Source organism: Rattus norvegicus, chromosome 12, assembly GCF_021556685.1.
Source record: "Rattus norvegicus strain SHRSP/BbbUtx chromosome 12, alternate assembly SHRSP_T2T, whole genome shotgun sequence".
Classification (NCBI taxonomy): Eukaryota; Metazoa; Chordata; class Mammalia; order Rodentia; family Muridae; genus Rattus; species Rattus norvegicus.
Genome location: NC_141545.1, coordinates 38840500 through 38868377, shown reverse-complemented (window position 1 = coordinate 38868377; position 27878 = coordinate 38840500). Strand labels below are relative to the sequence as shown.

Here is a 27878-nt window from a genome sequence, read left to right as displayed (position 1 = left end):
GCACTCAGATACAAGGCCACAGCTCCTGCATGTAAAGAGTGCTCAGGCTAGACCCCTTTGTCAGGAGCCTCCAATCCCGAGGGTCTGTCACCAGCTTCTCCCTTGCAGAACACCTTCCGGACCCCTGTCTACACCACCTCCATGAGGAGAAATGCCATGGGAGTCGGCTTAGTGTTCGAAGCTGACCTCTTTACTGCGAAACACATCTCACACTGGGTGCTACAGGGGGTGTGCCTCACCCTGAACTCAGATTAACCCCAGCACGTGGAAGACTTAGATGGAGCTAAAGTATGCCTGGGGCAGGTCACAGAGGTCCTGTGGCTTCCTAAGAACGGGAGACTTCTTTCAGGGGTCTTCCTTCCCTAGGGGTCAGGTGGGGTGGTGGTAAAAGATGTTTGATTGGGTTCGGTACCCAGCTCCGAAAAAAAGAACCAAAAAAAAAAAAAAAAAAAAAAAAAAAAAAAGATGTTTGATGCCAATTTTCCTTGCATTTGAAATCAGCCAACTAAATGGATGTTTCCATTAAATGGACCTAGTTTTGCAGTGGGTTTGTGTGTGTTTTTGTTCTGCTTGGTTTCATTATCCTGGAGCCTGCTGACTTGCCAGAATCCCCATCTCTACCTCCCCAGTACTGGGGTCACAAACCTGAACCACCACATCTAGTTTTTATTTTTTTAAGATTTTATTTCTGTGTATGTGTGAGAGCCTGCCTGAATATCCGTGTACCACATGTAAGGTGGGCCTTGGAGTTACAGCTAATTGTGAGCTGCCACGCGGGTGCTGGAATTGGCTGCAGCTTCTCAGAGCACAGGCCAGAACAGGTTTTAAGGCAAGTGCGTTCTCTCTCCCTTCCTGCTACGCCACTGGTGGGGTTCCACTCGTCTGCTCCAGCACACACCCCCTTTCTTGGCAAGAGCACTGAAGGCTCAAGCATTCAGTTCCTGCCCGAGCTCCAGACCTCTTCTCAGCCAGGGCTGTGTGTGGCTTCAGGACAAACAGCCACTGGCTGTGCCTCTTACACTGTGAGACTGGGCTGGCCAGCTGGAGACAGGCAGGCAGTGGGAAGCCTGGGCAGGACGGAATGCAGCTTCTGCCAGAAACGCAGACATCCATCTCAGCAACAGCTCTGGGCAGCAAGTACTCCCACCCCACCTGCTTGGTCCTCCCCAGCCACCTCCTCCAGTCCCTTGGTGCTTCAAAAAGACGCAGAGGAAAAGGAGGGCGGGTTTAGAAAATAACATTTGTTGGATCCTGAACATCTGGATGAAACTAACAAAAAAAAATTATGAACACACATTCAGGTTGGGGCGACATCAGGGTTGAGGTCATCTTGCTAAGATCATGAGACATAGCTGCTTGTAAAGGGACTGTGCAAGGCAGGAGTCTCCAGGGGGAAGCAGAAGCTGCTGCTCTGCTCTCGTAGGTGCCCTGGAACTGGGGAGGGAGAGAAAGAGAGAGAGAGGGAAAGAGAGAGAGAGCTCCTTATTTTTGCTTCGACTTCAGGCGATTCTGATTCTGTGTGGCGTAGTGATTCAGCCATGGCCATATAAGAGTGTGCCGAGATCTCATGGCGTGGGGCTGGAAGCAAGCTATTGGCATGCAGGCATTGGCCACAGTGCCAGTAAATATCTTCAGCGGGGACACCATTGTAGCACTGTCACTATGGAGCCAGGAGCCAGGCTTCAACAGGAGGAAACATTTGGCATGGGTAGGCGAGGAAGATGTGGGCGAGGTTCCCTGTGGCGCTCACAGTGCGTGGATGGCTGCGGTGACAGGCCGCAGGCTTCACACAGTCCGGTCTGTCCCTGAGTGCTTTCGCACCACCTTCCCTGCATTCACCTGGTCCACGGCCCTCGTCTCTCCCTCGGGCTGGGCCTGTGATGGAGTGGCATGGTGAATGCGGTGAGCCACCCCAATGTGGGTCTTGTGTGGCTTGTCTCGGGCTGGGCTATGCTGCCCACTGGTGCCACGATCTGAGGCGATGGGAGGGATGACAAGAGGCCGCTCCTTGAGCTGGACCTCAGCAGACTCCCGGGCCAGCAGGAATGGGGTGGGGTCAGGCATGGCATCCACAGGCTCTCGAAGGAGGAGTTTTCGGCTCTCAGCTCCAAACCTGTAGACCTCCTCAAACTCAGGGTGCAGTGGGGCTGACAGGCTCTTCTTCATGCGGCGGCGGGGTGTCTCAGGCAGCTTGTCCTTGGGGGGTGTGGGCTTGTAGCTGGCCAGTGCAGGGCTGCCGGCGGGGCTGGCATCCGAGGTGCCACTGGAGCTCAGCAACTTCTTCTTGGCCGCATGCAGCTGTGAGGTGAGGTAGGCCACGGTGCTGGCGCGCTGCTCCAGCTCGCCCGACAGCATGCTCAGCTTGTGGCTCTTCATCTTCAGCTCCTCCAGGTACTTCTTCTCTCTCTCGCGGACCGTGTTCTCCAGCACAGCAATGGCGGCATTCTTCTGCTCCAGTTCTTGAAGCAGCTTGCGGTTTTCCTCCTCTTTGGCCTTCAGCTGGGCTTCCAGCTCTTCACAGCGCCTCTTCAGCTCCGTCGTTCTGGAAGAGCCGTCTCCTGCAGGAACAAGTCAGGTGGCAGGTCAGAGTCTGGGAGAGGAAGGAGATGCTCGTGGCCTGTGTGGAGGGCCCTGACGAGAAGCCCTATGGTAGGCGGGGTGCAGAATGGCTTGCTGGCCCTGCTCCCACTAAAGGCGGATCAGGGGGTCTCTGAGGCCCCTCCCAGCTCTTGGTTCCCTGGCTTACTGCGTAAAAGAACGTCTCCAGAATCTGAAGGTGCTGAAGTTAAAACAGCTTGAGCGTCAGCTGGGGTCAGCGTCTCTGGAGTGCCAGCTCTACAAGTGAAGGGCATCAGACATGTCCCTCAGGCCTACACCCTGCTCTTCTGCCACCTTTATTGTCCTAGTTGCCTCAAACTAGAACTTTCCCTCCTCTATGCTCCCTGGCTGGCAGCCTGCTTTCCTCTCTAACCTGTCTAGCCCCATGTCTCACTGGGTACTACCACCTCCCAGGCCTGCTTCCCTCTTCTCCCCTTGGCCAACAATGACTCCTCATGGCCTAACAACCTGCCAGTCTGACAGTCCATCTGTTCCATGCCTTCTGCACCCACAAGAACCCTGAACCTCCTTGTTTTCTTCTGGGTTGATTCAACTCCAGATCTGTGCATCCAAAATCTGCAGACAGCCCTGCAGGGCCTGTGGGCGCTGGGAGCAAACTGCACCTCTAGAGGCTGCTGGCTCCGACACCCACCTAAGCCAGCAGCCTCAAGTAGACTCTGAGCTATGAGACACCCAAGGGCAAGTATACAGTGCAAGCTCACTGCAGATGGACAGAGACGTGTGTGTGTGTGTGTGTGTGTGTGTGTGTGTGTGTGTGTGTGTGTGTGTGTGTGTGTAAAGAGCCTGAATCAGCAAATGGTAGCACTAGAAATGATGCGGTATTGTTTTGTATGAGTCTTGTGCTTTTAGCAAAAACAAAACCAACCCCCTACGGCACGAGATTCTGAAGTGCACTGCGGACCCTGCAGAGAAGTGAGCACGACCTACAAGTGTGGCAGCTCTGTAATCTCTGTAATCCCTGGCCTTTACTCATCCCAGCCAGACACAACACTGTGTCCCCAGGGAGTACTAAGAGGGACGGTGGGCCTGGGACAGTGAAGCAGACTCCTGGGTACTGGTGAAGGACACAGTCCTTGACAATCAGGTACAGAGCCATTGTAGTACGGAGCCATTATCGGAGACCATCAAATCCAGGGCTCCTTAGTAAGGTGCTCTTTTGGCCTCCCATCCCTAAGAGGCTTGGGCGAACACTGTCCTTCCCTGAAAATGACCCAGCTGACCTGCTGTCTGTTCTCAGGCACAGTCTTAGCCCAGACCTGGGAGGCTCTGGTACCCCTGGTCCTCTATACACATCTTCTCTACAAACTTCTGACTTTCCTTGTCTAGTCCATGCTCCTCTGCTCCCCATGGTCAACTCCATTATGGAACAGGACTAGACTGTGTGTCACTGGGTATTTGGTGTGTAGACCTCAGGCCTCACAGCCTTCGGGGAGAGAATCGGGATTCTCTCTAACCTGCCTTACGAGCTTGTGTTTGACATGCACTGGACTGAGCGATAGCTTCACTCAGGGAAGTGCACATGGCCCATAAACCCATTGGAGGCTTTTCAAACAGCTGACATAGTACCTTATATACACCCTTCACCAAAGCCATATGCACTGAGTGTGTCCTAAAAGGGTGGTGAGGGGGCTTGGGACAGAGAGGCTTGAGAACCGGTGCAGACCAGTCATGACAAAAGGGGTTACTACAGTACCAAGACCTCTGTCATGCCATGCGTGCGTGCGTGTGTTTGCAAGCACCAAAGGGTGGGAGGTGGGGGTGATACAGACAGACTTGAGTTCCTAGCAGAAGGTGTCTACTCTATAGACGTTTGTATGCAGGCTCCTGCTCCAACAGCCCTCGGCACCCACCCAGACAAAACCACGGCAGGTGTCCTGAGGAGATGGGCAGAGTAACAGATGCTCAGTGATACTCAGGCTTAGGGGAGTAACCTGAGGCTTCGACTGGACTGGTAAAGCTTAGTTACCTAGACATGTTCTATATTCCAAGGAATAGGCCATTCTCATAGGCTCAGAGCTCCTGGAAGACCCTGTCTCTGTCATATCTCTGGCTGCCACTGTTTTAGCCCTGATGGGTGTCGCTAGAGAAGTAGATCTAGACTACAGTCCAGATGTGCTCTGGGTCATGAACGAGGGCCACTGCACTCCCTATTATGAAGCACATGGCTTTGGGCCAGGGATGCTAACTCTGGAAGACGGGGATGTAGGGCCTTCTGCCTAGTTCTCACTTTTTTCCTTTCTGGCTGGAGTCACATTGACGTTTATTTCTGGATTAGAAAATTCTGGGAAAACATAATAGACATTCTAGGCACACATAATGTGAAATGAAAAGGCCACTCATCACTCCGGCCTCTGGGTGACTTTGGGCTCTAAACTCCCTTGTCTTTGCTCAGGGCAACCACTGTCATTGCAGAAGGGACCCTAAGCATGTGACCAGTGGGAATAGCTTACAAAGAAAACAAGATGCAACCATATCTGGGGAGGAGTCCTTACCTGTCAGTTCGAAACTTTTGAGTGTCAGCTCATATGTTAGATCTATAAAGGAAACATGACACGTTCCATCAGTTCTGAAAACAAGCACCAAGTCCCTCCCAGGGATGAGTTTTACCCTGTAGATGCAGGGGTGGGAGATCCAGGGACCAATGTAAGAAACACCAGATGTCAAGGTTCCTATCAAGGGGCTGGGGATTTAGCTCAGTGGTAGAGCGCTTGCCTAGGAAGCGCAAGGCCCTGGGTTCGATCCCCAGCTCCGAAAAAAAAGAACCAAAAAGAAAAAAAAAAAAAAAAAAAAAAAAGGTTCCTATCAAGGCGGGAAGCTATCTTCCTTGAACACAGCCCGCAGTACAAAGTTAGTGAGCAGCTGTCTCATGAACTGCAGGCCGCACTGGAGCCGAGTACCACAGGCACCCTGTTCTAGAGCAAGGCTGGCAGCTGTGTGCTCAGGGCTTCCACGGTACTGTGTGGAGCGCTGTCACTTACAGGTGTGTGGGCCACAAAGGATTAATCACATGGCCATATCAGCATGAGGAGTAAGCCTGGTGCAGCAGCTGACCAACTCCACATCCTGACAGTGGCTCTGGTTTAGCAGCCATCAGCCTGCACCCACCTGTGCAGTGCTGCTGCAGCCGCCGGATCTCAGCGTGCAGCCCCTTGAGTGTGCTGGCATGTTCCCGCTGGAGGAAGAGCAGGTTCTTCTGCGCACTGTGCAGCTGGTTCTCCAGGTTTGTGGCTGCCATGCTGACATCCAGGTGACCTGCAGGAAACATAAAAACTCTGGTCACTGTTTTGAGCATGAGGGTTGGAAGAAGATGGAGTTCTGGGTTCACATCATGGAAATGTGTGGGGAGAAGGTGAGGTCCTGGGGCTCCAAGAACCCCTTGTGACTGCTGTGACGCAAACCCTTAACTCCTCTCTCACATAGCACCTGTCACATGCAGGTCTATGTGAGAACCAGGTGAGGGCAGGAGTGGCACCCAATACAGGACGCCAGGCTGCTCTTCATTCCTGGAAAGGAAGCAGGTCCAGGAGGTGAATGGAAGAGTAGGTACAGGGCAGGGTTTCTTCAAATTCAATTCAATTCTAGGTGCTACCTTCCCTTGTGTCCTGACTTATGTGACTGGAGTAATGTGAAGTCAGGCCATCTTTCAAGAATAATTGGCACAGCACTGAGAAACACTTGGGACAGCATGCAGACAGTGTACACAGCTCCCAGTGGCCATGCTGGACAGCTCTCCTGCAGAAGCCCCATTGCTCAAGGGCCGCCAGCATGCCTATGCCATCTGTCAGTGTGTGGCTGTGGTGGCAGCAGCACAGCCTCTCCTGTCACTTCAGGAGTTGCGTTCACCACTAAGACGTTCACCACCGACTTCAGACGGTGCCTTCACTCACAGTCAGCTGAGGCAGCTGTGGCTCCACCCAGCTCTGCCTGCAGGAGAGCTGAACAATACACAGAGGGAAACAGAAAGACCTGACGGGGCTAAGTAGACATCCTAGCAGAACTAAGGTCATCTGAGTTAGGGAGAAAGGTCGAGAGAGACTGGCAAGGAACGAAGTTTGGTCTGGAACGCATGAACTAGTGAGCTGTATTTGCAGAAGCCACAGGCTAAGGCAGCCTCAGCAACCAACTGCAGGGCAAGGTGCCTTCTGCAACTCAAGACCCCAGGACTATGTGCCCAGTGCACAGCCTTGGAGGGGGCCCTGACGGTAACACAGGAGCCAGTCAACCAATGCAAAGTGAGGGGGACACGTGAAGAGTAGCCCCTGGGCCTGCACACTGTCACACAGCAACCTGTCATGTCTAAGCCTCCCAGTCATGACTACCATTTCTTTCACTCAGAAGCTATTCTTGCTCAACCTGATGTGATGTCTGGGGCCCACCTTGACCCATGGTGCTTGGGAATGCTGGCTTGGGAGGCAAGAGTCCTGACAAGATGCCTGACAAGATGCACATCCTGGTGCTCTACCTTCAAAGTCTCAAGGTCATCCCTAATGCCCTGTCTGGCCTTCGCCATCTTCCTTTCACATGGGTAGACTGCCTCTGTTCCCTTCCTCCTCTTTCTCATGCTCCACACACTAGCTGGGGAGGTAGGGGTGTGTGTGTGTGTGTGTGTGTGTGTGTGTGTGTGTGTGTGTGTGTGTGTGTGTGTGTGTGTGTGAAGGTCCCATTGTTCTGCCCAGCCTAGTCTGTTCCTACCACATTCCCTGGTCTCTCTGGAGCCCCAGTGCCCTACCCAGGGTGCAGCTTTCCTCAGAGCCTACTTGTGTCTTCTAATGGCAGAACAGCCTTCTGCACCCCACTCTATGCCTTCCCAGGACCCCTGACGTCTCAGCCTAAGCTCTGCTGCTTTGCAGGCTCTAGCCTCAAATAAGGCTATGTACCTCACATCCCTAGCCCTGTGCTGGAGAACTGCCAGAAACGAGTTCATGAGCACGTGTCCCTTGCCTTCATCCTTGCACAACCTGTCCCTGCCTCAACCTAAGCCCAGCCTAGTGGCTGCACCTAAGAGACCATGGCAAACACCAGTGATGACCTACAGGCACCAAGACCCATGCTGGCTTCCTCCTCAGGTCTATAATTCACGTCATGCATGTCCAAAGAACTATGTACTATAATAGTCTAAACATTGAGACATCCTATGCAGCTCTGAGAAAATAACTTATCTACACTGGGAGCCAGATACTTGCTTTTATAATCTATACTGGGCCCCTCCGTGGTCATCCTGTTCCAATCCCCAGATGGTGGATAAGTTTTATTTGATATGTATTTAAGTATGGTTTAAGGAACTGTTCCTATTTGGACTGCCTTGGACTCAGTTTAAACCTAACTCTGGAGTCAGGAATTCACTGTGGTCTGGCTGCTGCAGTTCTTACCCTAAAGCAAACCCAGGTGTGCGAGCAGTGCAATGCACCACTGGGGGTGGCTTGCAGGGTCCTGAGCAGATGAATGTACTCTGACAACAGGGTAGTCATGACTGTCTAAGACCTCTTATGTCCCTCCTCTGGGATGCTCTAAGAGACACTGAAAAGGAGATCTACCTGTACAGGTAGGTCTACGGAGCAAGGCATGCGCACATGGGGCTGAACGTGTCTAGATGAAGTGACTACTGAATCCCTGGGAAAGCTGCATAGCTTAAGACAAATGATGATGCGTCTCTCCTGAGCTGATACCTCTCTCCTGAGCTGATACCAGCCAGCTTTAGAGGTGATGTGCAGGACACGGACACAGAGCTGGTCCCCAAGCAACTTGAGGAGTTGGACACACGGGAAGGGTCTGGAACTGGTTGGTGAATAGACTGAGTCATCTTGGGTTTTCTGGAGATGGCTAGTGGGTCGCAGGGTCCCTCCTCTGAGCATCTTGTCAGTACTGCCCTTCTGTGTGGTAAAGGTATCACCTTGGTCACAGCTCTCAACTATGGCTTTTGCCCCAGGGTGATCCAAATGTTTCTGTGACTTGCTGAGAGTCATCAGTCATTTCACAGCTCTCTGCTCAAGGACAGGCAGCAGGGGCTGGGCACCAGTTGCAGGTTGGTTTCCAAGCCACTGTCAATACCAGGGCCTGGCTCAATCCCAGTGAATGCACACAGACCTGTGGTCTTTCTCCCCAGGCAGCTGTGGCAGTGGGAATGGGTGTCCCTTAATAAGGTTACCTTGACTGACTAGAGGGCGAGGTACTCAGACACTTGCTGCAGTTAGTCACCTCAGAATACCAGCAGTTTGCCCTGCCCCTCTGCACTCAGCAAATCCACCAGGGAAGTCACTGTGCTTCTACAGGGGTCAGAGAGACCCAGCTGAGGTGGCTCACAGAGAACTTCACCCCCATCCTGAGGATAATGACACTAATGGTGGCCTTGGAAGCTAAGGACCCTTGCCAACATGAAGACAAACAGCCTGTCTTGTCCTGACTCCCAGGTGCTGGTTGCCGCCTACCTTCAACACCAACACTCTGTACCAACACTCTGTCGTCTGCTCTGGCAGTCCTCTGCAGGACAAAGGGATGTGGCTCATCAAAACAGATAAGCCAAGCATACACCTGAACTCCGCAGCTCCCCTCAGCCTCGGGATTTGCAATGCTAACCTTCGAGGCTGGGCAGATGTAGATTTATACCGGGAGGCAAATGCTGTATATACATCCAACCTCTGAAACAAAATGAAATCGAGTGCACACCAAACCTGATGCAGCTGAGCTCCAGAGGAGAGTGGATGGCAGTTCTGTAAGGTGGAGGTCAGATACAATGCCTGGCCAGGAGTAGACATGCGGCCCACCCACTGGGTTTTCAGTACACTCCCTGGACAATCATGAACCAGCCCTGCTTTTAAGATAAAAGGTGGGAAAGGCACAGCTGTCTAGGCCCCATCAGCACCTTTGCAAAGCAAGGTTGTTTCAGAAAAGCTATCAGGAATCTTACCCTCTGCATGTGCGTCTTCATACCTCGGATACCAGCAGGATGGGCTAAGGGCCAGACTCATACTCACCCTCTTTGTCTCACAGCCAGGCTGACAGCCACTAGGGACTGACTCAGCACAAGGTGTCCTGGGTCACAAGTAGTGCTCCTCCCAGCCTTGTCCCCTCAGGTCCCCAGTGTGCTCTGTTCATCACCACAATATCTTTTGCCCTCTTCTATCTGCCACACCCTCTAACACAGGGGCCTTTGCACACCCTGTTTCCCCTCTGTCTGGACTACTCTGGGCAACTCTCACTTCCCGCCCTCTTTCTTCCTTCCCTGAAGAACTCATGCATTTTTTACATATGTATTTCAGATAATTTTATCCTGCTCCGCCATGGGACTGAGTAGAAAGGCTGCTCCTAAGTTACCTCACATTAATCAAAAAGCACTGTAGCAGCATTGATCTGAACATGACCTCATCCCATAAAGTCTGAACAGCCTGGGAGATATTTTAAAGCAGCTACATTTTTAGCAGACAAAGAGAAATGAGTATCTTGGAGTGGGAGTGTTTTTCAGCCTGGTTCATACAGCCATAGGGTAACGATTTCAGAATGTGAGAACAGTGCCTAGTGGTGACTGAGAAGTGGTTAGAGCTGAGCTATTCTTGACTCCACTCATCAATTAGTCATAGCTCATTCACAGTGGGGTCTCTCTCTATGGAGGATGGGTATACTGTCTCCCCTACTTTTTGATAGGACCTGTCTTTACGGACCCTACACAGCATCTCAGTGTTAGGGCTTAAGAACCACTGGAACTTTCTGTAGGAACTCTCGGTACTGTTCTGGTGTCCAAGAGGAAAAGGAATGGCCAGGAAGGAAGGTACAACAGGCATTTCTAGGTGGATGTGGGCTCAGATGATACCACCAGAGAAAGTCTCCAACTAGTTGTCCAGCAAACTCTGTCTCCACATGAAGAAATTCAGGTCCAGAAAATTCAGAACACAGTGAGACCAAAAAGGACAGGGTGAACAGATCTCAGAGGGGTGCTACTGAGTGTGGGATGGAAGTGAGGCCATTTAGCTAGACCCTGACCTTTGCCACAGCCCCCTCAGTACTAAGTGCACTGGCCTTGGTGCCTGGCATACAATAACTGTTTGATGAAAGCCAGTGACCTACTGCTATGTAAATACTGGGTCACAGCTCTACAAATATACTTCTGAGCTGTTTACTTGCTTGTATAGAATATTTCCTGAACACTGAGAGAATAAGCGAGCAAATTCTAGTTGCTTCCAAAGAAGACAACATAAAAGTACAGAGACGTACGTCTCAGCAGCCTTCACACTCCTTGTCATTGGAGAGGGGCTATCCAGGAAGTCAATAAAGATGGGCAACTGGGCAGGCAGACCCAGAAGCCCAGGGACAGTACAACTTTTACTTCTTCCTCTGAACCAATCTATAGTACTCTACCAATGGCTAAAAATAGCCTGAGGCAGTGCTCCCCAGGTCTGCTTTATTATATCCTGAAGGGAGGCTGTTGAGATGGCTCAGCAGTTACAAAGTGCCTACTGCTAAGTCTGACAACCTGAGTTCAATCCCTAGAACTGGAATGGTGGAAAGAAAGAACTGACTCCTGCAAGTTGTCCTCTGACCTTCACATGCACGCTGTAGTATGTATGCACATATGGCACAATGACACGTGTGTCCCCCCCAAATTTTTAAACTGCAACTTTATCATGTATGATGATAACACAGACACAGTTCTGAATGCACAATAACTGAGATGAATGAACCGCTGTAAGTTATGGGAACCTCCTGTTCCTGCCCGCACAGGCCCTTAGGAAATTCAATGTGCAAGTCATCTGAAAACCCCAAAGAGCTAGGGCTGCAAGAAAAAGAGCAGCTGCAGGAAGCAAGCATTTGACAAGACTCCAGAGATATCTTGTTAAAGAGGAACAAAGTTACAGCACTAAATATAGAAAGCAGAGATGCAATAAGTTTTTTAAAGAGATAGAAGGTAATCCTAAAGAATTAGGGTAATTTGGCCTGGAGAAATGGCTCAGGGATAAATAGCACTCGCTCTTCAAGAGGACCAGGGTTCAGTCCCTGACATCCACATGGTGTCTCACAGTTGCATGTAATTCTACCTCCATGGGATTCAGTGCCCTTTTCTGACTTTCTCTGGCACAAGGCAACTACACGGTTCACAGACAAACATGCAGGCAAAACATTCATACACATGAAAGTAAGTAACCTCATCAAAAGAACTGGAATAGGCTGGGGATTTAGCTCAGTGGTAGAGCGCTTACCTAGGAAGCGCAAGGTCCTGGGTTCGGTCCCCAGCTCCGAAAAAAAGAACAAAAAAAAAAAAAAAAAAAAGAACTGGAATAGATTTTTCAGTTTTGTTCCTTAATTTTTTCACACCTATGAATGTTTTCTTATGTATATATGTGCACTGCATGTGTGCCTGGCGCCCTCAGAAGTCAGAAGGTCCTCCAACAGCCATTGTTGTTGCGTTTTGTTTTTGTTTTTAAACAGGAGTCATGAGTTTGAGCTGTGTAACCCAAAAAGCTATCATGCTGACTATATGGCCTGGTGACAGGACAAAAGGAAACTTTCATCTACAAGACCAAGCAGAATGACTAGGTAGGTTACTGTGCCAGAGCAATAAACAAGCTGACACTGGAGTCAACCAAAACTGAAAACTATGTAGGGATGTCTTACAGGTGCTCGCTCTCCACCTACACAGTAGACATTTTCTTAGATGTTTCTAAAGCCAACAGAAGAACCCAACCAACCAAACTTTTACACAACACCCACCATACAAAGGACTCTGAGTGCCTGGTAAGGAGGGCTCAGGGACCATGGCACAGCTGCACTGTGGAAGATGAAAAGTTAACATGATCCGACTGTGATAAGTTGAGCTGAAATGCTCATGTTCAAAGGTCTATGAGCAACTTTACATTCTGAATGTGTCAGTCAAAAGGCAACTGTGCTTCATGACAACATATCCAAGGATGGACACAAGAGTATTAAAGTATTACTTTCTAGGTAGTGGATTATGGGTGATTTTTCATTTTTAAAAAATGTCAGGCTGGAGAGATGGCTCAGCAGTTAAGAGCACTGATTGCTCTTCCAGAGTATCTGGGTTCAATTCACAGCACCCACATGGTGACTCACAAATGTCCGTAATTTTTGTTATAGGGGATCTGGCACCCTCAGCAAGCCTACATGGGCACTGCCCACTGTGATAAACAGACATTCATGCGATCAAAACACCCACACATACTTTGATTTGACTGAAATCAAAGTAAATTTTTTATTCCATTTCAGTATTCCCAAACATCACTTTATAGTCATAAGAAATGATAAAGTGGTCTCTCCTGACAAAGTCAAGCACTGAACACCACTAGGGAGGAGACAGTATGCTCCCCTAACATGTCAGAGGATTCTGGATGGCTAGAATAGTCATTTCACCCAAGCACACAAGAGTTCATTGGAGGTAAGTTTCACAACGACAACAATTTAGTGCCCCAAGACAGGCAGAGGATGACAAGAGTCCTTGGGTGCCTCCTCTGCCCACACGGTCTACCTCCCTGTATCTTGATGACATTATCCATCAGAAAACACAAGCCCATCGATAAGTCTCCAGCCACTGACATCCATTTCCTTCCAAAAGAGTGCACAGCCTGATATTAGGGCTGTAAAGATGAGATCAGAAGCTGGCAATTAGGGCATGGAAACTTGATACACCATGCGTCTGGGAAGCCTGCGGTCACAGGAGGCAAGCATTATGGACTTACTCTCTTGTTCCTCTTACTCTGGTTAGCTCCCACTTTCAGAGCTGCTATTTAAAACCACTTTGGAAACCCACATTTGGAAGGGGTGATCCCTGTAGTGACAATTTTGGAATTTTGGTTTCTTTAAAAAACAAAAAACAAACAAACAAAAAAATTAAATGTTTTTGCTTTAATCCCAGGTGTGGGATATGAGGCTGCTTCACAGCAGCTTTAATTTACATCCTCTTCTAGCAGAGGCATGGTTTTGCCAGCTGCATATAGTCTCTGCGACTGTGTAACATTTGGAAGTCTGGGATCTTTTCAGTAGCTATATAAATGCTACATCCCTGGGAGGCAGGGTAGGTAGTTAGTGGTTGTTCATGGGGATTGGATGGGATCTGTTAGTAGTTGTGCTCAAAGAATGCAAACAAAAGGAAAGAAATTAGATTCAGGGATCTTTGCTTTCTCTCTCTCTCTCTCTCTCTCTCTCTCTCTGTCTCTGTCTCTGTCTCTGTCTCTGTCTCTCCCCTCTCTCTCCTATCTAGTGAGAGGGGGGTGAAACTGGGGAGAGAAAAGGTGGGAAAAAGAAGAACCTACAAAGTAGCAAAGGCTGACTATAAGTAATGCCTCAAATATTAAGTATAAAAATGGGAAGTCTGATTTCAAATGCCATAGAGGAAATGGCAGGGAATGAAGGAATGAATATAATTTTTAAGAGGCTAGCAAAAAAAATTTATTAAGGCTGCTACTCCTGGGAATCCCTGCCCACCTTGCTCCCAGATGTGATTGTTTCTTTTCTTTTTCTGCTTAGTATATTGTTTCAAAAAAGGTCGGAAGAATGGCTGAGCAGTTGGAAAAATTGTGGGTGGAAATGAAGGGGCCTGAGAAACAAAAGGAGTCACTCTGCTCGCTCTTTTCTGAAAGGATTACAGAATTGGTGGGGCAACTAAACAGGTTGTGGTTGGAGATGGACGTTCTTGGAAAGTGAGGAGCACAGGAAAGAGAGAACACAAAGGCTCAGTCATGGTGACTGAGCAAGAAAGTAGGAGTTTCCTGCGGAAGAGGGAAAGAGGTCAGAGGAGAGTTGAAAAAGTAGGACAATCTGATGAAACAGCTGTTTCTAGAGAACGTTTAATCTTGAACCAACCACACTGCAGAGTGGGAGGAGGGGGCAGCTGGGTCATGAGATCACCCCCAGCTTTCCCAGTAGTTGTACAGCATATGCCTGCTAATGGCGTGGAACAGGTTGTAAGGAGATAGGATGGCATCCTATAGAAATGATAGATCTGAGGCATTCTAAAGATCCATGATTTCATATGGGATGCACTCACCTTATGTGAAACAAATTCTAAAAACCTGGGCTACAGAAAACAGAATTATTCCTCAAGACTGGAAGGGATTGGTGACAGCTATATTAGAGGCTGGTCCACAGTTGCAATGGTTAACACGGTGGAGGGAAGAAGCCTTGAATATTGAACAGTGAAATAGAGCAAGGGGAATGAAAATAGTAAAGATCAGTTGCTGGGTGAAGGGCAGTGCTCTGATAAACAAGAACAGACTCAATTTGATGACACTACTACAGAATATTGTTACTTAATGGCTTTAAGAGCTTGGGACAAAGTTGAAGAGTCCAGGGGAAAAAGTCTACCTCATTTACAAAGATTATCTTTATCTTTACAAAGATAAAGACCTTGGAGTTTGAAAATTTGAATGCTGAATGTAAAAAGTTATCAGACCATTAAAGGCACCAGCAGCAGCTACAGACAAATGGATAAGGGCTATGACTGATATTGGTTCTAATGTATACCATGCAATAGGTCAAGCTATAGGTAGAGGTCTCTGATATCAAAATGCCTGGTGCTTTAATTATGGGAAATATGGTCATTTGCAAAGAGACTGTGACCAAACCAAAAGCCTTGGAATCTCAAAATGTCTGGTGCCTTAACTTTGAGAAATACAATGCTTAGTTGTGGAAAGACTTTCAAAGAGCAATGATTTTCCTAGATCTTAAACAGAAAGAGCACCTAGGCTTCTTGAGGTGTGTATTTAATAAGGCAAAGGTGCCATTGGCTTCAGGAATACAGATCCAAATGATATTTTCAAGATAATTTCTTAGTGTGGGCCTTTGGGAGCCTGACTCAGGGTCCTTGCAGCAACAATAAGAGCTGTTTCAGCCAAGGAGTAACATGCAGACTGAAAAACCTTCACTTGGCATTGGAGATTTTTTTTTTTTTTTTTTTTTTTGAGCTGAGGACCGAATCCAGGGCCTTGCGATTGCTAGGCAAGCGCTCTACCACTGAGCTAAATCCCCAACCCCTGGCATTGGAGATTTAATGCATGCTACGTAGGATAAAGTTTAGACTTGAGCAGGAGAGGTCTCTTGAAAACCTTGGCCACTGAAAGCACGTACTTGACTGAAAATGCACATAGTACAATTAATGGCTTAAAACACAAGGAGAAATAGCAGTGACAATTTTGGAATTTTGGAAATATAAGAAAGTGTTTTTGTTTTAATCCCAGGTATGGGGATGTGAGGCTGCTTCGAAGTAGCAGACACAGCTATGATCTGCCTCATGCTCTAGCAGAGGCATGATTTTGCCAGCTGCAGATAGTTTCTGCCAACTGTGTGATGTTGGAATTCTGGGAACTTTTCAGAGGATAGAGAGGTATATGAATGCTAGGGCCCTGAGGTGGGGTTGATGGTTGTTGACTGTTCAGACAGGTTGGATGTGGTTTGATAGTAGTCATGCTTAAAAAACAAAAGAAATTAGATTCAGGGGTCTCTATCTCTCTCCCCTCTATCCTCCTTTCTCCCCTATCTAGTAATAAGGGGTGAACCTAGAGGAATAAACAGTGGGGAAAAAGAACCCACAAAGTAGCAAAAGACCAGCTACAGTTCCCTGTGTGAGCAAGGTTTCCTCAAGAAAACAGGTCTGGAATGCAGACGGATGATGCACCTCTAAATGGTCTGTGTAGTTCAGAAGAGGTCAGTGCACAAGCTCTCTATGACAGGGTGCCTGCTGGAGTGAGTGGGCCTTGTGAAACCTGAGGCAGAGTTGACCCTGGGAGGTAGGAGCCCCAGACCCCAGAGAAAGTCAACCCAGCACTTCTGCTTACATAGAGAACTTCCTAGACACAAGTGGCTGCTGGAACAGCAGTGGCCAAGGGCATATAGGACAGTGGCCCTACCTAGGCCCTTCTGCATACTCCTTTTCTCTCCCCAGGAAGCACTCGGTTAACTACTCTCTGCGGTCACCCATCAGAGTGTCCACTAAGGCAGAGAACTCACTTGTGGCTTTGCAGAAATATTACCTGTGAGCTTCTCAAGCTGGCCAGGCATCAGGATCACCCTGAGACAAGGGAAGAATTTCTGTAGACACAGTACAGACAGTTCCACCAATGAACATTTAATGGACAGGGTTCTAGGAATACCAGTCCGGGGATCCCTTGGGCCTCAGAAGTTACCTTAATAGTTAGAAGCTTAGTATCATCATTGAATTTATTTAAAACTCATTCTGACCGTGTTTTGTTCTGCAGCCTAGACTAGCCTTGAACTTGCCACATAGCCCAAGCTGACCTCAAACCTACCATCCTCCGGCCTCAGCTTTCTGAGTGCTAAAGCTAAGGTGACAGGTGTGTACCACCACATCCCACTTAACTATATCTCGACATTTACAAGGCCTATTGCACTAGACGGCTGGTCAGTCCTTTTGATTATGTACTTAGCAGTCAAGTCAGTACACTCCTATATATAACTGATTCCATGCTGACAATCACTTGGTGAGGAAAGATCAGAAAACAATCAGTAATTATAACCTCCTGAGATGGAAGTACTAAACACAGGAGCCAGGGGAAGGGAGCCCAGGGAGGCACCCTTCAGTGCAACTGTCTCTTCGGGGCAGAGATCCCTGGAGTGTAGGGGTGGGACCTCAATTAACACAGCATTTGTATAATACCAGGTGGCACCAGGCCCTAACTGGATGCTGAGTGCATAGGGCCTAGAAAGACAAGGCTTCCCTTCTGGAAAGGCTGGGGCTGAGTTGAGCCCTAATGGATGGGCAGACCTGGGGAGGAAGAAGCAATTCTGGGGAGGGAAACATGAATGAAGCTTTACAGTAGTGTGATCACATACTACTTGACTTTGGAGAGGGGTGGAAACAAGGTGGGAGAGACAGACTATTTACACTATGAGAACTACAGGTTACACATCAAGAACTAACTGCTCACAAAGGCTGGAGAAGCAGCAGGTACAAGCACTGGCTACTCTTGACAGAGGACCTAGGGTTCAATTCCCTTCATTCACATGGCAGCTAACACTGTCTGACACCCTCTTCTGGCTTCTGTGGGCATCAGGCACACACATGGTTCACATATATGTGGCAAAACACTCATCCACAAAGCATAATGTACACAAAAGTTGAGGTGCCAAGGTGGGAATCAAGCAGGAAGGCTGCTCAATAGAGGTGCAGTTCCCAGTTCAGGATTTAGACTGGCCAGAGTAAAGCAGAACACGGGAAAGGAGAGGTGCAGTGGCCCCAGGTCCCTTAGCTCTGGGGGAAAGCACTCATGAGGGCTTACAGGGTCAGGTGCTACGCACCATGCTCGATGAACATCTGACCTAATCTATACCTCAGCAAGCAGATGGCAGGGGTGGGATTCATTCTGAACCACTCTGACTCTGAAGTTGACATTCCTGACATACTATATACTATTGTACTCCCACGAAGGAAATGCCACCAGCACAAACAGAGCCAGCACTCACTGCAATGACAAAACATTACTAATTAGTGTTCCTTCTTTCAAAGTTCCCTTCCACCTTCTTCTTCTGCATAGCCGAAGTGAGTAGCTTATGTAGAGACAGACTTTTTGCTTGGTGTTAGCAGTCCAACCGCTCAGATTTAAGGGATGTAGCTACTCACATGAAAAAAGCACCTTGGAACAAGAGGTGTTTGCCTTACAGATGCAGCCCCTGTGCCGGGTTAGGAACCTAGAGCTTGTGAACTGGTGCAGAATGCTGTGAAAATGTGCACTGTTACTTTCCAGTGGGTGTTTTAAACACTCAGGCTTCAGATTCAGCAGAAGTCTTTACAATGTATCCCAGAAGTCCTAAAATTTTCTGGGATTTTTAGGATTTCTAAAATCCTCATTTTTTTTTCTGTCTTACATGACAATGTAAGTGCAAGGTGACAGTGCAAAGTGACCTCTGACACATAAGTTGTGGCTGGCTGGCTAGGAGAGGCTCAGGCTTGCTCTTTATAAATATGAGGCCATGGTGCCAACTCTTTCCTCATTCAGATCCTTTGCCTGTTTAAATGAACAACTGTGCTGTGACTGAGACGGATCTATAGAACTAGAGCAGTGGGGAAGAAGCAGGGGCAGCCATGTGAAACACTGTGGGGAGGCAGAGGACTCTGCACATGATACCTGCCAAGGGCTGGCCTGCTTATGTAAGCTCATCCTTGCTCAGTCTCCACTGGCATGAGCTATTTTATAGTCTGCACAGCCACTGTTTCCTTGTGGATGACCACCAGCTGGAAGCACTCAGAATTAAAGAACATGCAGAACGTGCACTCAATGGCTTGACCAGGAGCTGCAGAGGAGCTGTGGCTCTTAGGCACCACATGTGGAACCATCTGGGTCACTACATCTGGTGAGGGGGTGCTCCTTACAGTTAGGAAGCCCATAGCAAAGAACTCTTCAGCCCCCAATATGGACCACAGGAGCCCAGGTGGAGCAGCTCTGCCCTGAAGCAAGGCTCTCTTCTCTAATGATTTGAGGCTCATGCTGCTCTCTTTGGGTTTCATCAGCAAGTGAGGGTATAAAGAGCTCACAGAAGGGACATCTGGCCAGGCATGGTCTTTTTCCCACTGTTGAGAGCTACTGACCTTGGAGAAAAAGAGAAGCCATCTTGGGGGCTGGAGAGATGGCTCAATGGTTAAGAGCACCGACTGCTCTTCCAAAGGTCCTGAGTTCAAATCCCAGCAACCACATGGTGGCTCACAACCATCTGTAATGAGATCTGATGCCCTCTTCTGGTGTGTCTGAACAGCTACAGTGTGCTCATATATAATAAATAAATAAATCTTTAAAAAAAAAAAAAAAAAGAGAGAGAAGCCATCTTGCAACAAGCCCTCCGAATGATCCTGTACAAACTTGTCTTGAATCTTCCATCCCTGTTAAAGAAGTCCACAGAGGGGCTCCATTCTGCATTTTCCATGCTGGGCCAACTCGGGCACCTCCTTGATGGCCTGGGCTCATTGACAAACTTCACATTTATATGTGAGTGCTTGTGATTATAAGTGTTCCTTCTTAGTTCTTGGCAAAAAGATTTTGGTTTTCTTGTCTAAACACTAAGATAACTTAAGAGACCTTAAGTCCTGCAAACAAGGCATCTCCAGTAAATACTGGGTTATAAAAGATATAAAAGATTTGTGTCTAAAGAAATTCTGTGGACATTCTACAGTCTATAAGAACTGACACGGTCAACTCCGGGGTATACTGTATAAAGGCTTTAACATTAATTCAATACAGGAAATTCCGTGTTCAAGGAGACCACTAAAGCCTGTAATCTTTGGAGGGTGTGGCAGAAGAATCAGAAGTTGGAGGCCTTCCTGGGCTATCAAATGTTCTAGGCTGGTCTGGACAATTTAAGACTATCTCCAATCATAAATAATAAAAGAGCTGCGGACATAGCTCAGTGTATTGAAGACCAAGCACAAAAAAACAAAAAACAAAAAACAAAAAACAAAAACAAAAAACCACTGAACAACAGCCCCTCCAACTCCTTGTATTAAGCAGAAGAACGAAGACATTCTGATGTAACATAGAAGATGACACCAAAGACACAACCTTTCCTGAGACCCTAAACTCTTTCATGCATTATCTTGACAGTTCAGCACTCCTTTGTGGGTGGCAATATAAAGTTTTGCAGTTCATTCTTTCTATAAAGCAACTTTTAACTTTAACATTTACTCGTTATCATGAGTGCTTGAATGTCATGGTATAGTGTGGTAGTCAGAGGACACGCTGTGAGGGTTGGTTCTCTCCTTCCACCATTTAGGTTTTGGGGATAGAACTCAGGCTGCCAGCCTTGGCAGCAGGCACCTTTACCAACTCAGCCATCTTGCCAGGCAAATCCTCTTTCTTTAGTCTTAATGCCAGGAACTAGGTTACCATTTGGAATATGCAAAGGACCAAACATTAACAAGAGCCTTGTATAGCTCAGAGTGTAGATGTAGAGGTTGAACAACTCGGCACATACTAATTCCTATGAAAGCATTTTCTCACGAAGGCTAAATGATACATACCCTAGCCTAAAGACATAGCCTCTTCATAAGCCTTTAAAGAAATCACAGACATCATATAATATTTCAGGTGTCATGTTTCTCTGCCAATATTAAAATATCAATTATTACATGAATTTTTTTGTACTTTGCTTTCTAAAATTCTTAATTCCCTATGGAGTAGTGCTATTCTGAAATGATTGGGAAACAATATATATTTAACTAACAACTTACAAAGAAATTAAAACTGAAAGAGGAAAACCTGTCAGCCACCTGTCTTTGTGGTAACAGCTGAACAGTTCTGAACACTTGCTTTTTTAAGCCCATTGAGATGATTAAATCATTATGGCCACCAGATATGCTCAGTACACTTAAAAACTATAAATGCAAATCCTGTATAATACATTGCCACTTAAGCAGACAGCTTAATACAGAGTAACTATATGTAAGGATCACAACACAGTAAGAAGACAAAAACAAAAACTGTATAAGGGAGGAGGAGAAAGGCTAAACATCTCCCAGCAAAGAAAGCTGGGTGCCTGCATCCACACCACAGAAGGGCCTCCACTCTTTGTGGTTCTATCCACTGGTCAGAAGACCAAACATTCTCACACTGACATAGACCATTAGGATGATGGTAGTGGGGCCTCCTTGATGGTGGGCCCTGAGGTCACTGATGGGTCTCACACTACCTCGCATCTGGCCTGTTTTATGAACCATCTTGCTTGGCAAGAAAAGTCAAGGTGTTCTTCTTAAGCTGACCAGCTCTCTTCATGTTGTACCTGTCCTAGGTAGGAACTCGTGCAGCCAGGTAACCTCTGGTATTTCCTAAAAGGCCCTTGGGAGTAACAAAAGGATGTTCTCTGTAGCTACTGCCTGGATGCAAACAAGGAGGGATGCAGGGAGAGTTGGAGAGAGAGTTGGTGTTCCAAGCCTCCCAGCTTACCAACAGTGTTGTATGAGTCACTCTGTTCATATGGCTTGTGTTGTGAGAAGCCATTAGGAAGTGACAGCAGCTTGGGGGGCGGGGCTGGGGGGGTTATAAACATATTCAGATCAGGTCACTCAAACAAGAGTGCTTGTCACATAGATGCTCTAGTCATTCCACTCGTCCAGATGATACCTACAAAGGCTGATGTGTTACTGCCAAAAACCTGTAAAATATTTTATTCCTGGACCTAGCACAATGTGTGTTGATTCAGAAGCACAATATGACTGGATTACAACTTTGTGTTTTTCCATGCCTTCACTGTCTCCCACTATCTGACAGAGATAGGACTCAGGTCTCTGGATGCCCCATTTTTGGACTGCACATGAGAACTTCAACAATTAAAAATCAGGAACTTTAGCCTAAACAGTTGGGCAGCTATGAGACTCCAGCCACTCCTTCAGTTACAGAGCATTATGTGTGTGATAAACTTGTGTTCTGTCACCAGAAGCCATGCTGAAATCATCAATGAACTTTACTGCCATCTGAGAAGCCCATGTGGCTTGGGACGGTCAGACAACAGTCCAAGTCCTCAGTTCACAGCTCTGCAGTGTAATATATGGAGCCCCAAAAGCTAGTGGGCAAAGCTCACCATGTTGTTCTAGAACCAGTTAGCAGCATGCAGAGCTGCTCTGAGTGTCAACCATGGCTGAAACACAAAAGCAACCAAAAAGACCATTCCTACCTGAGAAGGTCCTGCTCTGGCTCTCTTTTTCAAGCTTATTGTCCCACTCCTTAAAAGCAAAACAAAGGGGCTGGGGATTTAGCTCAGTGGTAGAGCGCTTACCTAGGAAGCGCAAGGCCCTGGGTTCGGTCCCCAGCTCCGAAAAAAAGAACCAAAAAAAAAAAAAAAAAAAAAAAAAAAAAAAGCAAAACAAAACAAAACAAAAAACCCTCAACAACTCTTTGCTCCCATCAGTGAAGTCTAGACTTTGCGTTCTTTTTGCTGAACTCTAATACCATAGCCTTTATACCAAGATAAACTATCAAAATACGGCCTCAAACACTTGAAATTTTGTTTTACATTTATGTATTAGGGGTATGTGCACAGTATGGTGGGTATGTGGAGGTCAGAGAGTGATCTGGGGGAGCTGGTCCTATTGTATAGGATTTAGGAATCAAAATTAGATCATCGGGTTTGGCAGCAGGTGCCTGAACTCAGTTTCTGCAAAGTACTGCCCAGGTACTGCTAAGCCATCTAGCCAGTCCTTGACCACATTATTTATGGGAACTATGCTTACTTAAGACTTGTTGCTAAGGGGCCAATAGGGCCTACTCCAAGGCCAAAGGACCACCTCTCCTTGCACAGGGCAACAGGCAGGCCCACAAGCAAGTGGCTAAAAGATACTGCTCTCAGCTTCTGGGGGTTTCTGATCTGGTCATAGACTTCCAACATGACAAAAGAGACAGGCACACCTTGGAAAGGACAGGCAACATTGGTGATCTCAGCTAGTCTTGTCTAGAAGGATGTAAAATTAACAGCAGCTTTCTTTATCCTCCCTATCAAAGTAAAGGCTTTAGTACCTCTCAGTATAGATGTTATCTTGTCCCCAGTCAGAGGAGAAATAACCCTGGTGCCTTCTACTTGGAGTGACATATGTGATGGTTGGAGAGAGTCCAGAAAAAGCTTCTTTGATATCAGAATGCAGCACAAGCTTGGCTTCCTACTTCATCACTGGGAAAATTAGGTTAGAACCCATTAGTGCTCCCAAGTAATCACGCACGACAGAGACAAAACTTGCTCTTGTGAAACCAGTGTCTTATGCATCCCCCATATGGTAACAAAGATGGATGGCACTTTTCTGTGTAATTCTTCACTTCTGAGTAAAACATGCAACCTTCAGACAGCCAGGGTCACAATAATCCTGGGACTTGTAATGTGTAGTAGCAGATATACCGTAAACAATATCAATATGAAATCCGCCTTCCAGGCTCACAAACTAACAACTCCTCGAATGAGAAGACAACTGCCCACTACAATGGACTAGGAAAGAATACCACAGCGGGTCTAGGTCAGAGCTAAACTTATTCTCCTCTTGTTTGGTGCTAACCCAAGGATTTCACTGCTCAGTTCCGAGACTTTAGATAGAGCAGAGCACTCAGCATCAAGGGGAAGGGTACTTCCTTTTTGTTTCCGGCCGGAGGGCAGCAAGTGCTTTTTTCACTGAGAAGTGGTGAATGGGAAGCAGCCAGGAGGCTTGCTCTGTGCTCTCACTTTCATTGTCTCATTAACAAAGAAGTCTTTTATTTTTCCTAGTTCTAAAGACAGGTCTTGGATTGTATGTAGTACCAGGTAACTTTGAACTCAGGATTCTCCTGCTTCAGCCTGCTGAATACTAGGACTGTGGGTCTGCACCATCCTGCCTGCTTAACAAAGACAGCTTTTAAGATAACTGAGTGATGCACTTGGGGGGTGTGCTATGCTATTTAACTGTCTGCCATACTTGATTATTTGTTGTCTCAGAAATAGTACTTAAAAGTTTATTTGTAGAATTTTTTTCTTTATTAATATATACTTCCTTCCCTATGGGGTCTCTCTACAGAGCCCTGGATGCCCTAAACTCACTATATATTCATTCACTGATTCATTCATTTATATGGGGTCTCTCTGCAGAGCCCTAGCTGCCCTGAACTCATTATACAGACTACCCTCCCAAGTGCTGGGATTAAAGACCTATGCTATCATGCTCTAACATATGCTGCTTTTGCAGGGGACGACATGGTAGCTCACAACCATGAGGATCCAAAGGATCCAAAATTTTAACTCCTTTGTCCTCATGGCTGGTCTGCTACCTGTCAATCCTTTGAGCTCCCAGGAACCTGCTCTGTTCATTTGCCATAGGCCACAGGGCTAACCCCAACTAATGTACATATTAGGGAGTCATTATTCTAATAGTGACAACAGTGACATAGTTATTCCCATTGTTAACCAGCTTATCAAGACTGGCATAGCACAAACAGGTACTTCAATCACAAAGCCCCTGTGTTCTCTAGTTTTATGTCAACCTGACACAAGCTAGAGTCATCAGAGAGAAGAGAGCCTCAACTGAGAAACTGCCTCCATAAAATCTGGGCTTTTGGCAGGCCTGTAGGGCATTTTCTTAATTAGTGACTGATGTGGGAGGGCCCAGTAGGTAGGGCCACCCGTGGGCTGTTAGTCCTGGGATCTATAAGTAAGCAGGCTGAGCAAACCAGAGAAAGCAAGCCAGAGCACAGCACTCCTCCATGGCTTCTGCATGGCTGGAGGCTCCTGCCTCCAGGTTCCTGCCCTGCTTGAATTCCTACCCTCGCTGGTTTTGCTGAGAACTGTTATATGAAACTATGAATGGGATAAACCTCTCCTCCCCAAGTTGCTCTTGGTTACGGTGTTTCACCTCAGCAATGGAAAGCCTAACCAAGATGGCCTCCTCGTCCTTTCCTCATTTCAGTGATTCTACTTTGTAGTTTTGATTTACTTTCTGGATATTTAGAAACCATCCAAAAAACACTGACTACAACCACTTTAGGTAGGTATGACTTGACTGTTTTGCTATGAAACTTGATTCCTATTTGAGTAATGAAATAAAGCAAAATGCAGAGCAAGCCCAAAAGTCGTATCTTACCCATCTGTAATGTCCTCAGCTCACTTTTACAACTTGCTGACTCTTGGAACAATTGGCACTACCACCTCATTTTTAGCAAGAATGACTTCCTACAGCAATTATCTTGACTAGGTGGTTATTACAGAAAAGAAAAGCCAGAGAAGAAGTATCTAATACATGTCAAACATAACACTGACCGTGGGAGTGCTTTATTATTTCTAAGCCCCCAAAAACATGCAAAATGGGGTTCAAGTTAGCTCTGACACCAAGCAGAGAAGCCAGTCACTATCTTCCCAGGATTCAAGTAGGTGTCTGGGGATGTCAACATGCCCACAGCTCTAGAAGCTGGCAGCAGAACATGTAACAACAAACTCCACAGAGCTAGGAGGGAAACAAAGTCCTGGAATCCAGTGACCACCAAACCCTGGGAGACCCACCATCAGACCCCCCAACTCCCTCCACCCCTGAGTCCCCTCCATTCGTGCTGCACTGGGAGGGAGCCGGAGGGAAGAGCAGCCCCTTCCTTTCACTGCTGAACTTCCCCTGGTAATTCTGCTCTACAGCACCACCAGGGACGCTGTCTTCCTGTAAGTACTCAGTGTCCTCTTCCTTACTCGGAAAGACTCTAAAGCAATCAAATCCCTACTGCGTGGCAGACCTTCAAATGTCTGAAGACCATTAGGACACAGGTCTGTCTGTCCCTGCCAAATGATTCTGCGGGATCAAACACCAGACCTGCCTAGCTGGTCTGGGACTTGCATTTGCAGCAGTCTCCGTATGTTTGGCACTGCAGGGTGTCTTGCCCCTGCCCTCAGAATATATGAAGTCCAGGAGATAGTTAATCTTAGTTAATAAATGTGTCACCCAGTCTGCATTAGGATCTATTTATGGCTGACCTTGTTTTAGATAGGAAAAAAAAGCTGTGCATATCTTCTTGCCAGAAATATGAGAGGATGCTTTACAAGTATTTCTTAAAAGCATCGACATCATAATTACGTCAGTCCTGCTGCAAACACATCCTGACAATTAGATAATGAGGTTAAAATCGATTTCCCAACATAGGCCAGATGAGAGTTAAGAACTCAGAATGAGTGAGCTGCTCTAAACAAAGGATTCATGCATTTCTTTGAAAAGATTCGGCGTTGAAAGAAATGTCTAATTTCCAAAACACCTATTTGAGATGTTTAAGAGTGTTAACAGGAAAATTCTGGTCCGTGAAAGTCATTGTTCTATACTTTAAAATATAGTTAAATCAGGCCTGGGGCTAGAGCTCAGTAGAGCCCTATGTTCATCCTTCCATACTTCAGATCCAAACAGAAAAATCGAAACAAAACTGACTCATTATGCTTCAGAGGAGCAATCCAAACTATTTTAAGGCTTTTCAGTAGTGGTACTCATGTATACACATACAAAATAAAGAAGCACAAGTCTTAACGCCTTTCTTCCAAACATACTAGAATATTCAGCCATTTTGGTGAACAGTTAGCCAAAGAGAAAACATGAAAAATTGGAGGTAAAAGTCAACTGGAATGCTAGCATCTGAAAAACCTTACAATTCAATGGCGATAGAATGCCAGGGAATTCTTGGCTGTGCAAATAAAATAATACCAATGCTATTTAAATGAATTTCAAACTTAGTTTGTAGTCTGCGATCCTCGTTTTAACTAACCTACCTACCTTCCTTCCTTCCTTCCTTCCTTCCTTCCTTCCTTCCTTCCTTCCTTCCACACAGGGTGTCTCACCATGTAGCCTTGAGCTTGTCTGGAATTCGCTATCTAGTTCAGGCTATCCTCCAACTCGGAGATCCACCTGCTTCTGTCTCCCGAGAGCTGAAATCTAAAGGCGTGCGCCATCACGCCCGGATGCTAACACTCCTAAAGGTGTGTCCAAGCCTGTACTTAGTTATGAAACCGATCGGTGCCACCTGTCACGGGGCACGGTCATATTTTTCTCCTCCGGCACCTCATTGTCATCAGTGACTAGACCGTGCAGCTAAAGATACTTGAGGCTTGACATTAGCCCGCAGGGCCGGGTCGAGCCCGAGGGAACCGCAACCCGGAGCGCTACCTGCGAGCGTGGCCAGCGTGCGCGTCCGCGGGACCCGGGAGCTCAGGGCAGAGTACTTACGCGGAGCCACCCGGTCGCCAGGGCTGCGGGTCCGGGAGGCGGCAGGTGTGACGCGGGCGGGGAGCTGAGGCCCGCAGCATCCCGCCGGCGTGGGGCCGGACCCCGGGGCGCTGCCCCGCACCTGCAATGCGGCTCGTACCCGGCCCGGGCCGGCGGTTGCAGCCGTTGCGACGCGCCTCCCCCGCCGCGCCGGTGCGCAGCCTGGCTCCGAGCCCCGCGAGCGAACCTCAAGGATTCTTTATCAGCGCAGGTGCGCGCCTCACCTGCCACGGTCCCTCAGGCGGCTGCGGCGCTCGGCCTGCTCCTCGCGGTGGCCCGCGGCCCATGGGCAGGGACTGTCGGAGCCGGGTGCGCGGCGGCCCTGCCGCGCGGCACGGTCCTCAAGAGACGCCGCCCGGCCGGTGCATTCCGCACGCTCCCTCAGAGCGCTCGGCGCGGTGCACGCCGGGAGACGTTGGCTGTCCGGCTAGTCGCACCCGAGGATGTCTGAGGAGACGGTGCGGCGCCGACGCGACAGCGGTCTGCTAGTGAGAGGGGGCAGGGCCCGGGCGGATCGATGCTCTCTCTGCGGAGGGGAAAGGGGACGACGCCCTACTCCCTGCGGCTGCGGCAGGGCAAAGGC

At 47.8% G+C, this 27878-nt stretch overlaps 2 protein-coding genes across 5 annotated transcripts in view; one reads left to right on the top strand and one right to left on the bottom strand.

Annotated features, from left to right (window-relative positions):
• The window catches only part of Dnah10 (dynein, axonemal, heavy chain 10), a 124059-nt gene extending 122873 nt beyond the window's left edge, over positions 1–1186 (top strand). For both annotated transcript variants that reach the window (XM_087579736.1, XM_087579735.1), the window contains exon 79: positions 109–1186. In XM_087579736.1, the coding sequence (XP_087435862.1) occupies positions 109–255 (147 nt within the window). In that variant the 3' untranslated portion in view covers positions 256–1186. The remainder of the gene's footprint in view (positions 1–108) is intronic.
• On the bottom strand, positions 664–27878 carry Ccdc92 (coiled-coil domain containing 92). 3 transcript variants are annotated; one of them, XM_087577463.1, is made up of 5 exons: positions 27520–27878; positions 5725–5871; positions 5112–5153; positions 2747–2835; positions 664–2558 (listed from the first exon to the last, which is right to left on the bottom strand). In XM_087577463.1, exon 5 carries the CDS (start codon positions 2374–2376, stop codon positions 1786–1788), a length of 591 nt encoding a protein of 196 aa, XP_087433589.1. In that variant the 5' UTR covers positions 2377–2558; positions 2747–2835; positions 5112–5153; positions 5725–5871; positions 27520–27878; the 3' UTR covers positions 664–1785. The 3 variants fall into 3 exon arrangements, with proteins under 3 accessions (XP_087433589.1, XP_087433588.1, NP_001077367.1); XM_087577462.1 differs by lacking the exon at positions 2747–2835; NM_001083898.1 differs by lacking the exons at positions 2747–2835; positions 27520–27878 and adding an exon at positions 27257–27368 and having other exon boundaries at positions 907–2558.